At 41.6% G+C, this 11574-nt stretch overlaps 2 protein-coding genes across 2 annotated transcripts in view; one reads left to right on the top strand and one right to left on the bottom strand.

The window, feature by feature from the left end:
• Nucleotides 1-1088: 1088 nt before the first annotated feature.
• Nucleotides 1089-6792, bottom strand: LOC106805777 (dosage compensation protein dpy-30-like). The gene is made up of 5 exons (XM_014807498.1): nt 6753-6792; nt 5678-5770; nt 3734-3933; nt 3007-3149; nt 1089-2238 (listed from the first exon to the last, which is right to left on the bottom strand). The coding sequence occupies exons 1-5, from the start codon at nt 6760-6762 to the stop codon at nt 2172-2174; spliced, it is 513 nt and encodes a 170-aa protein (XP_014662984.1). The 5' UTR covers nt 6763-6792; the 3' UTR covers nt 1089-2171.
• A 189-nt stretch (nt 6793-6981) lies between these two features.
• The window catches only part of LOC106805754, a 14254-nt gene continuing 9661 nt past the window's right edge, over nt 6982-11574 (top strand). Inside the window, exons 1-2 of the mRNA XM_014807470.1 lie at nt 6982-7580; nt 8076-8103. Coding sequence (XP_014662956.1) covers nt 7108-7580; nt 8076-8103 — 501 coding nt within the window. The 5' untranslated portion in view covers nt 6982-7107. The remainder of the gene's footprint in view (nt 7581-8075; nt 8104-11574) is intronic.

Raw genomic sequence — 11574 nt, 5'->3', positions numbered from 1 at the left:
GAGAGAGAGAGAGAGAGAGAGAGAGAGAGAGAGAGAGAGAGAGAGAGAGAGAGAGAGAGACAACGACAGAGAAAGCGCGAGTGCAAAACATGGGGAGGTGGGACTATATACGGTTGTGGCGGGGGGTTTGTGGCTGCAGCAGGGATCTGTATTAGGATTCTCCAGCTGTCATCGGAGCCTTTCATTTGTGTCTCGAGACAACATAATACATAATGCATGCTCGACTGTGGCTACTAATGTGAACGCAGGAAACCAGCAACGCTGGCTGGCCGCAGCAGAAACGATGCGAAATCAAGAGAAGGTCACGCAGGTTAGAAACCCGACATAACTCAATATCGTCCTGTGAACACGCGAGCAAAGAGTAATGATATATTATATATATATATGTATGTATATTTCTATCGATCAACAATAAAACCATGGCACCAGACAGGCGTCCTGAAGTACACTATAGATCTCGAGGCCAAACCAACGCTGTTAACATTTTAACAGTTTCCATATACCCGCCGACCATTCTGAAGAAACACGCGCTCTTTGATGATAAATAAATTTGCCAAATTTACTAGCTGTATTTCAGTTAGAATGTTTAGCTGAACCGCATAGATAGCATTGCGCGGAAGTCCTAATCGTATGTAGTATATGCAGGTCATTGTACTTAGCACAGACCGTGTAATTAGAAAGTAGTCCGTCATTTATCTTTTATACTATAGTTACTAATGGATGCACAGCTATGTTGCTCAATCCGCCTGCCTGGAATGGCGCGTGTGTGCGTAAAGATGTCTGAGGGTTTATATACGATCTGTATGCGTGGATAGAAGCATATGCACAATCACACAGACAAGCTATGTAAATAGAGGAACGGTTATTTTCGGGACGCGGGATTGGATTATTTATATTATCTGGGAACAGGAAAATACCAGCCAAATTTGTGGTGATTCGGGAATAGCGGCAACGCGAATTTGCAATTTTTTACCCCGAAACCGAGAAACCACAATTTTTTTTACCTGGGAAACTAGGAATGGACGCACGCACTATCTCCTACTTTGAACCAAAAGACATAGCGCACGAGGAAGCCACAAACAACGATCTCATATAAAAGGCAATGGATATTTATTGTTTACTACTTTACATAAATAGACGAGACGTAGTAGGCAACATCGGGGTAACATCGATGCAAAAACACGAGAGAGAGATGATTAATCTCCGCGATGATTCTTAATAAAAGATAAGGAAGCCTTCAGCTGAACATACTAATATAGGCTAGCAAAAACATGAGATGCCCAATGATTTAAAAATACGAGAACCTTAGACACATGGAGGCTCTAATATAAGCTATATTTCGCATTTCCCTAAAGGTGAGGTTCGCATACACACGAAGGAATCGTAGCTAGGACATGTAAATATAAAACAAATACTCTTAATTAACGGCAGTAGTGCTTGGCACAGATTGTCCATTCAAGCTCTCCCCCTTACAAGTACACTCACATGCACCCGCATACAGCAAGACATAACTACTGAATGCTTCTCTAATGTTCCACCTTCAAAGTTCGAAGCGGCACCATTCTAATACGGTTAAGATTAGCAACAATAATTTGGGCAAAATTAGCGTTCTTAGTAATTATATTAATGGCAGCTGTACACATCTACAGATTCCTTCGTGACAGTTCTGTTGATGAGTCATGCATCTAGTGGTTTTCATCCCCGCTTCGAATAGATGTTGATTATTTTCACATGTGGTGTACATATATATGTGCATGATTTTTGAGCTGCACGAATGCAAAAATATGCATCGCATATATAGAAAATGCATAGCCACGTAAAATGTTGCAAGTAAAAATTCATTGAAATGAGTGCAATAATCTCAGCATTCTGCCAAAATACACAAGACATCGCGAGAAAAAACGATGCAAAATAATTAATGGCAATATTACATAGACCCTATTCCACCATCAGACCTTACAACTACAACATACATAAAATATAATTGACAACCAATGGAAACACAGAAATGACGATTTTTGAACAGATTCATTAAACGGCAAACTGAAGCATCCCTAGAAGAAGTACAGCATTATATATAATGCGCAGTTCACCGCTTGGTTAGTTACATTCCAAAAATCATCATTGCAAAAGGCTCATTCCCTGATATGGTCGGTGGCGCCATCTAGCGTTTAACTATCGAAGTGATTCTTATTCTTGAGAAGGAATGCAGCGAGATATTCGATGGGGTTAAGTGGTCTGAAATATTCAAAGCAAAGAAAACATCAGTAACGAGATACCTAATATAATGTATTACAGCCATTTCATCCTTAAATAACGATTACAGTGATCCAGGCTTGAGTCCCAGTCCAAACCAGCAAAGGAAAATGGTGTATTGCTTCTTATTCATCTATCATTTGAACACTATGCTAAACGGAAAACTAAGAGTTTTCCATTTTCCAAATAGGCGCCAGGACTGCTAGATTCAAGCCAAATACAAACCCTGCATCCGGTATTCCATAAACAAGAATTAGTAGTCAGTACTAGTCACACTTGTACCAAGCAAGTTTTGTTCCCCCACAGTCACACTCACAATGTGATCAATGAATGTGTTTTCCAGGACCAATCATAATAACAGCCTATTCCCAGGACTTCCTGACTTAGAAAATCACATTTAAAAAGTCGAGGACTCTCCACGTTTTCCATGAGAACCTACTTATAATCAGGTGGCTTTAACATTCCATGTGGTCTGCTTATCGAAATCCTACTACTTCTTATCAGGAGCTCTCTCTTTCTGTCTTTCTATCTTTCTCTCTCTTCTCTCTCTCTCTCCTTCCTCCCTCCCCTTTCTCTCACTCACTCTCTCTTTCTCTCTCACTCTCTCTCTGTCTGTCTCTCTCTCTCGCTCTCTCTCTTTCCTCTCCCCCTTATCTTTCGAAACTCTCAACGGAAAAAAAAACGAGTCTCAGAAAAGTAATTTCTAACTCCGCCGAGGCCCAACAGATGGCGTCAGCGGCGGTCACGCACCTCTCCTTGGCGAGCAGCGAGAGTCCCTGCAGGAGGATGGGCACGATGGTGTGGTCTAGGTACTGCCGCGTCGGCAGCGCCTGCAGGTCCACCTTCGAGCGCTTCACGCCGCTCTGCTCCTGCTTCTCGATGCCGAGGATTTTCTGTGCGAGATAGAAACGAGACGAGTGCGATACGCGTACGAATAAAGGCAACGCGCGCGCACACACATGCCAGCAGGTGGGGGTCAAAATTAACGGACATTCACACAAATAAGCGCAATGCGCACAGACAAGGTGGGGACGATGTGTCAATAATAATATGAGAATAAGGGCGCGGCATGCACGTGGCGACTGATACGTCGGCGGGTGGGGGGTCAGTATTAACAGACACTTGCACGAATAAGGGCGCGGCATGCACGTGGCGGCTGATACGCCGGCGGGTGGGGGGTCAGTATTAACGGACACTCACACGAATAAGGGTGCCGCGTGCATGCGGTGAGTGGTACGCCAGACGGTGGGGGTCAAAATTTAACTGTCACTCGCACGAATAAGGGCAACGCGTACGCACACGGTGGCCGGTACGCCGGACGGTGGGGGTCAATATTTAACTGTCGCTCGCACGAATAAGGGCAATGCGCACGCGAGTGCAGAGGGAAAGGGGAATCAAAATGACTGCACGCGCATACGAAAACAGGCTGCAAGCGCGCGCGGCAGGTGGTACACGGTGAGCATGGCCACACACACACCTTCACATCTTCCGTTGGGTCGGGTGGTGGCGCGCTAGTATCCATGTTCTCTTCCGTGTCACCCGATGCTGCTGTCGTCTCTTTCGGGTCGGTTTCGTCTGCTTTTACGTCCGTGGCGTCCTCGGCTACAGGTGCGGGATCGGCGTCCGGTTCGACAGCAGGCTCAGCGGGTGCTGCTGGTGTCTCCGAGGCGTGCGATTCTAAACGCAGCGACGAAACACAATGTTGCATACAACATGCACAACACCTAATTACGTGAACCGAACGCTGAATAATCACGACACTTCTGGTAATTTCATGAATTTCAAATAACTTCCACGCCCCTTATCACAGTAGAGTGCTGGCGAAATATACACCAATCTAATCTCATCAGGACTGCATGTTCCCTTATAAATCACATACTACATGGGTCCATTATCTGGAAATGCGTGTGAGGGATGCTGACGACAATGCATGTACACAGGAGTAAAAGGTCAAGGAATACACTTAAAGTGATACTAGACTCTAAGATTTTACTGCATACAACTGTACTTACTGTATAACAAATCATCTATACCCACACGTACTTGTTACTAGATACCTAATTTAATTGTTATAATTAATTATACATCAACGCTACGAAATTTGAACTTTGAACGGTGCCATTGACACCATCGACCGTGCTGCCACCCTAAAAAAGTTGCGCATTTCCCAATATATTTTGCACGTTACAGACCGAGGGCTAATCACAAAGGTGCAATTATATTTATACCTAAATGCTATTTAACAAAACCATGTTTTAGGACAAATTTATCCATAATACAACTGAAACTATATGTGGTTTATAAGATATTACAATCCTTTTGCTTTTAAATTAATAAATAAGAAACACCCTCGGTCTGTAGCCCTTGGATGAAGTCGTTTTGCGCAACTTTTCAGATCGTGCGCTTTGAGTGGCGCCACCGTCGTTGTAATCAAATTGTAGTCATTAGTTTTAAAACATTAAAAAAAAATATTTCTAACAGTGATTGAACCATGAAACTTTTTATGTAGCGTAATTTTAACCTAAATTAACTGAAAATAACCCTAGAACCTAGAGTAAAAAATCCCTTTAAATGTTATCTAAAGAATCATGTGTATTATCTCGAGCGTTCTATTGCTAATAGAAATGTTCCTCGATTGTGCCCATTCGTACCAGCATGATGCTGCCCTCTGCTGGGTATAATAATCAAATTTTCTAACATAGCTACTGTAGGTACACAGATGGGTACATGCCCACATGATGGGTACATAACCACTTGTCCAATTAGTTTTCTACATCAGATTGAATTTTGGCCTAATTATGAACATATAATAAGTTCCATTTACTGACTTACACATAATTATAATTACATTACATGTGGTAATCACGTTTGTTATTCTCCGGATAAGCAATTACGGATATAAAGAAAATTGTGAATCTGTCAATTTTTAGTTAATAAACCTATTTCAAGTAACTACTCTGCCCTGTTTAATGGAAACTCATGCAATTTGGTTTTTAAGTGCCATTAGCTGTCAATAAGGAGTGTACTGTAATGGGGTTACGGAATATACTGTTTTTAAAATTTGTGATTCCCAAGAACAACTGCCTTGAATGGCTCAACTAAGCTCATAGATGATTTTGTTTGTTTTACATATAAACAAACATATTTTCAAAACATTGCAAATGTAGGGAGCATATTTTACACCTATTATTGTCCCTTGCTATGCATCAGATGGTACCCCTTATGTCTGGCATGGCTTTGTACCTATAATGCTCGTTCTACCTTTACCAATGACTACCAGACAAGTTATTTCAGCTATTTTGATTTTTTACATGTTCCGTGGTTGGTCACTGCAAGTGGAATGTCCAAGTCACTGTTAAGCTCTATATTTATCTAATGATGGCGTAGCTAGTGTACAAATGCCATGTTGTGAGAGCATTACCAGTCTCCGCAGCCATCGGTTCACTTTCCACTACAGTGGCTGCAACTTCTGGCTCCTTCACCTCCTCACTCGTTGGCACATCTTGTGCTGGTTCTGGGTAATAAAATTAATTAGGAATTACTAAAAACATACGTAAAGTATTAGACGATATACATGTTTTAATTTTGCTTATTTCTAAAATATAGAGTGCTACAAACCTCAATTGGTATACATCACGTTTACCAATGCATGTTTTACGTACTTCAATTATTAGCAGTACTTGCCTGTCTATATGGTGTAGGATTTTTTTGGGAATAACCTTTTATTGTGCATATAGCATAATCTTATAATAAATCATAATTAAACAATCGACTCCATCTCCAGGCAGGTCATCTAGACCCACGAACCAAGTTACCCGTCCCCCAGGTTGGTAAACTCGACACATGGGTTGTATTTTCCGGCGAGGCGAGTTCACTACGGACCCTAGTTACTCTCCTCAGTGGCAGGTCCAGGGGCACAGGGGGCAGTCGCCCCCTAAAGGTCCTCTGAGCGAAAGGGTATTTTAGCCTAACACCCCCCCCCCATCGGGCGGATCGTGCCCTTGATCTCGCATGATTCACCCCCCTTCCCCAGAATTCAATTTTTCATTTTTTATTTACGCTTTCAAGTATATTACATTGTTACATATATCACAACAAGTTTTTTAAATAAATACAGCCAGGGAGAGCAAATTGACTATACAGTCTTCAAGTCAGCCACTCCGCATAATATGCCTCCCATGCCTGTATAATTTAGAAACATGTGAAAACTGCTTGCATAATGATATTACTCGTATTCGTGGTGTCCTTTTTTACTTGTATATTATAATAAACTCACTGAGGACTAGCCTAAAAATTAAAATCTCAAATCACCTTTGGCTTTGTTGATTTCCATCAATTGAAATTTATAATAAGAATTAATATAACCTAATGGTATATTTATGGACACTAAGCGTCACTTTATTAATCATATCAGAACGATAAACAACAGATAGTTCAGGGGACAGGACACAGATCAAGTAACTACAAACTTATTGAAATTAAAATTTCATTCATACCTTCCGCCATTTTTTCACCTCAACACAGTGAGTAGTAAAGTACGGTACGGCCACGAATACGAAAATAATTAAATTAAAATATGTGCTTATTCTTTCTACCTAAAATATATAGATAACATATAAATATTATATCGCATATTTGTATAATATTATATTTTGAAAGCAACGGTGGTATGGTCTCTCTTCTATTTCCTTAACTCTAGGTTCCTAAAATAAAACATTCGAGTTTTGCGGGCAACAATGATGGCGAACTCATTCGAAGTCGAACCAGAGCCTATGGTCGAACTTATGCCGACTGTTCGTGTGATTTACTAACTTGTTCGATGTTAATGAACAGTGAAGGTTGCAGACAACCATGAAACTCCTAGTGGTGTTTGGGCTGTTATATCTGACAGTGTGCTCCAGTTGTCTTCACCTAACCGGGACATGGAAGACGAGCGAGTTCTTTCTTTTCTTGGCAAAGTTTGGGTTTCAGAAAACCAACATTCACCTCAAGACTGACAGACAAGGCTATATCTATGGAAACATCACTTCTAAAGATAACAGAACCGACCTAGCAACGCTCGTTGTTGTCGATAAAGAGTACTTTCTCGGTTATTACCATAACAAGTCGATAGAAGTTAAATCTGATGCGTGTCAGTCGATGTTTACCGTCATTGACACCATCGCATATGACACAGTATGTGCAGAAAATGGGCAAGAGTACATGCTACGTAGGGTACCTTGTCCGATCGGAGGTCTCTGCCCAGAGCACGAGACGTTCGCAGAAACGCCGCTGGTGTCTGGCTTTCAGTTTACATACCAAATATATGATCTCAATGAACCAAGGTCAGTGTAACATGTGCAGAATTTGATACTGATAGTTTGTGACATGCGTATTACTATACTACTATTATATAGCCTAGGAATTTGTTTTATTGTAGTTTGTAGCATATTTGCCTGTATGATCCACGATTATCTGTGCAATAAACTTTATTTGAATTTGAATTTGAATTAGAATTTGAATATATTTGCATCCATTATTATCTTTTCAGTGAAGGAATGCTGATATATAACCACATATGAATCTTGGTGTATACACAAAAATATATTATTACTTTACTTGCTGTACATGCAAATGAAGCTCTGTTTCAGGATTTGATACGTCCCTGTAAGGAAGCCATTATAACTAATCAAGCATTCTCTTGCTTCTCATATGCAAACAAAGTTCTATCTTTATTAGATGTTACATACAAGTCTCACCTCATGCATTCACACCTCACAGAAATCGTAATAAATATAAAACAGCATTTAGACCCAAGTGTTTCACCATATCTCTTTCAAGTTTTGTTATGTGAGTCTCATGTCTTGTGTCAACACCTCGTGGAAACATCCATCATTAATGTTACTTTCAAGGATTTAGGCAAAATTTTACCGGTTTTTTTATTTTCAACTTTATTCTATGGCTAACACTATGTGCCACCTCTGTACATGCTCATCTCTCCATATAACGATGCATGTGAAATTTCAGAGCGTTTTGATTGCCCGCATACACGTGTAGTGAGCCATGGCTGACGTCACTGATGATGTCAGAGACATGGTACAACCAGCATTTTCACGATATTTACTGAGCCAATATATCCATCAACATCAATCCTTCTACAGCTGTCATCTCCAGTGATATGTGAACTATCCCACGCTGCCAAAAATAGTTCTTTCACCTTGTTACATACCTTACATTAGGCACGCGTTTGTAAACATATAGCTTAGTGACGGCAGGCAATGGGCGGTGTTCGCGCATTTTGCATGAAACTGCAATGGTAACCTCGTAATTTCTCACAATTTCTCAAGGTGCATGTAACATTTGAGCAATTTAGTGGTGTTAGTTAATCATGGATATATGTCACAGTAAGTATTAACACAGTACGTTTCACATACGTTCACCCATTTTTCACACAGACGGTCGATAATGGTGTAAAAAATAGAAAAACGCTGATTTCTCCAGTTCGATTTCTGACATAGTAGCCGATGTATAACTGGATATTTCTCTGTGATTACAACTCGGAATAATTAAATTTTACACTCGTTTTAATGGTAACATGTTTCTGTTTGTGGAATCGGGAGAGGGGTGTAACAACTATATACCAACTATCATGAGTATATCCACTCCCAGTGCATAGATTAAAAAAAATTGTCATTTAATTTTTGGCCAATTTATTTTCACCTAATGAACAGGACACGATTAAAAAGAAACTGGACCATAAATATTAGGGGTGTAACGATATACCGGTATATCGGTATATTGCAATATATTTTGAAAACTCGATATATCGCGATACAACTTCCGGATATCGATATTTTACGATACGGTGGTATAACAAGAAATAAATTACTTGACACCTGCCTTTATGTCTATATTATTAATGGGCTCGAAAATTATGCACTGGCGGTGTATATATTACGAAAGCACAATGCCTGCACGACGCATACAGTATTAATGGTAAGCGACCACTGCATGGAGCAATGCGCGGTACTACTGCGCGGGCAGAGTGGCAGAGAGCACGGCAACCAGGGAGTCTATATATAGCCTATGCTCACCTGAGTGCCCGCGCGCGCGATACAAGCTGAAGCGAGCACCCACTGTTTCAGTTTCAGTTTCAGTATCCAGTATTAACCAATTATGCAGCAGGGGTATTGTGTATTCCAGCCACGGCAGTGCCTTCCGAGAGGGTATTCAGTACAGCGTCAAGCAGCTGCTGTGTAAACATGTCCCGTTGTTGCGCGTGGGGGTTGGGGGAGGGGTGCACGAGGATGGAGGGGGAGGGGAGGTTCAAGCTGCTGCTGTGTAAGCATTTTCATCACTGCGCGAGGCGGGAGGGGGTGGGTGGTTGTGGTTGGGGTATTGTTTCCTTCACATAAGCGCCGGAAAGGGTTGGTGATTGTCAGGTTTGAGTAGCCTGTCATACAGGGAGGTGGGGAAGGAGGGTGGGGTAGAGCTCACATGGGGTAGATGAATGTGTGGTTTTTGGGGGAACGTTGTGTTCGCTTGAAAGGCTTCATCTTGCTTCTTTCCTTGACCGACAACGCTGCGACTCTCACATCATTACAGACGTTCTATTTTTGTCCGTTTCTTGTCCAGAGCTAGTTCCTATCCCGAACTAACGTTCATAATAAAGGCGTTACGAAAGCCGGGGAAAGAACGGGGAATTATCCACCAGTGACCTTAGTTTACGACCAGCCAATCGCAGTGCGCGTATCTCAAAAGCGTATATATCGGGTATATATAAAATGTGGAACCGAAACCGAGCCGAAAACGGAACGACGGTTCGAATATCCGAATGGTGGCGCAAAAACCGCGGTTTTCGGTTAACCGCGGTTAACCGTTACACCACTAGTAGGAACCACACGCTCGCGATGATTGGGTGTTCCCCTGAATGTAGTGTGGGCAGCGTACATGGGCGTCAACTTACATGCATGTTCCTGTTCATGTAGAACCTGGTAAGAACCGCGTACGTGGTATGGTCAGGTGTTCACGTGAATGTACTGTCACCACTCTGTGCATGCATTGTATCAAGAGCGTATAAAGAAAGTGAGCGTACAACGGTGAAATGCTGAAACCATGTTGCAGTATTAGTCGAATTAATAAACTCCCCGTTTTATTTTGACGATTTTTTAGTATCAGTATTATTGATCAGCTGTCCTACCTTGTTAATATAAAACAAACCGCATGTCCCTACGATGCCTCTACGCTGAGATAATGAGCGGTGAAAATCTGGTATTTTTGCCGAAAACCGATTCGAGATCAGTTTTACTGCGACTGTCTCTCGTTTTGTGGACTGTATGTTGCTTCCGGTCGCCGCTGTGTAGCGCTGACTTGATACGTTATTACTGCAGCGTTACTACATCCAGCGTAAGGGGCAGGTCATCACCATGGCGATAAATAACAAGAGGTTTTTGTGGAGTAATGGCTGCGTCAATGACTGGAAATGCGAGAAAAGATAGTAGAAGGAAAATAAATTTTATTGTCAATGAATGACGGAAACACGCGAGGTTTCCCGAAGCTATCGCCAGAAAGAGAGACAGTCGCAGCCACTACGTATCTCGAGTTGGTTTTCGGCGAAAATACCAGATTTTCACCGCTCATTATCTCAGCGTAGAGGCATCGTAGGAACAAGCGGTTTGTTTTGTATTAGCAAGGTAGGACAGCTGATCAATAATAGTATACCACAACGAATCGTCAAAATAAAATGGGCAAAGTTTATTAATTCGACTAATACTGCAGCTTGGTTTCAGGATTTCACCGTTGTACGCGCTCCTTCTTAATACGCTCTTGATTGTATCGTGTTATATTGTTTTAAAATGTGTGTTGTTTGTGGTGTAGTGTACTAAGTTAGAAGTTAGCATCCGTGTTAATTGAATGCATGTATCAAGAGTATAATATTGATCCTATGTTGTGTATTCTTAATGTGTGTAATACAATATTATACATTGTTTATTGCACAGGCAACCTATTATAGCAGTCCTCTGTATGTACACAACCCTTGTGTACATACAGTGGCCCATTACTCAGGTTACATCATGGGATACTTACTATCAGGGTTCGACACTAACACTAGTCCGTTAGTCCGAGACTAGTAAAAAATCAGAAGGACTAGTAGATTCCCATAGCAGTTAGTCCGGCGGGACTAGTTATATTTTCCCCGTCCCTCACCGTCCCAATTTCCCATCGATTTTACCGGCGGCAGCGTCTCTCATCCAAGATCCAATTTCGTCCCCATTAACAAGTTTTCCCTGTTTGCGCTAGTCCAAGTAGAGTAGACGCTAGCACGCTCTGCACGCTCTA

This window comes from Priapulus caudatus, unplaced genomic scaffold, assembly GCF_000485595.1.
Source record: "Priapulus caudatus unplaced genomic scaffold, Priapulus_caudatus-5.0.1 Scaffold126, whole genome shotgun sequence".
Classification (NCBI taxonomy): Eukaryota; Metazoa; Priapulida; class Priapulimorpha; order Priapulimorphida; family Priapulidae; genus Priapulus; species Priapulus caudatus.
Note: the sequence above shows the minus strand (reverse complement) of the source record. Positions and strands in the feature narration are given on the sequence as shown.

What these genes read in the sequence shown, in the direction of transcription:
- LOC106805777 (XM_014807498.1), bottom strand. An exon ending in ACCGATGGCTGCGGAGACTG is followed by an intron (nt 3,934 to 5,677) that starts GTAATGCTCTCA and finishes CGCTGCGTTTAG; the next exon opens with AATCGCACGCCTCGGAGACA. An exon ending in ACCCAACGGAAGATGTGAAG is followed by an intron (nt 3,150 to 3,733) that starts GTGTGTGTGTGG and finishes TATCTCGCACAG; the next exon opens with AAAATCCTCGGCATCGAGAA.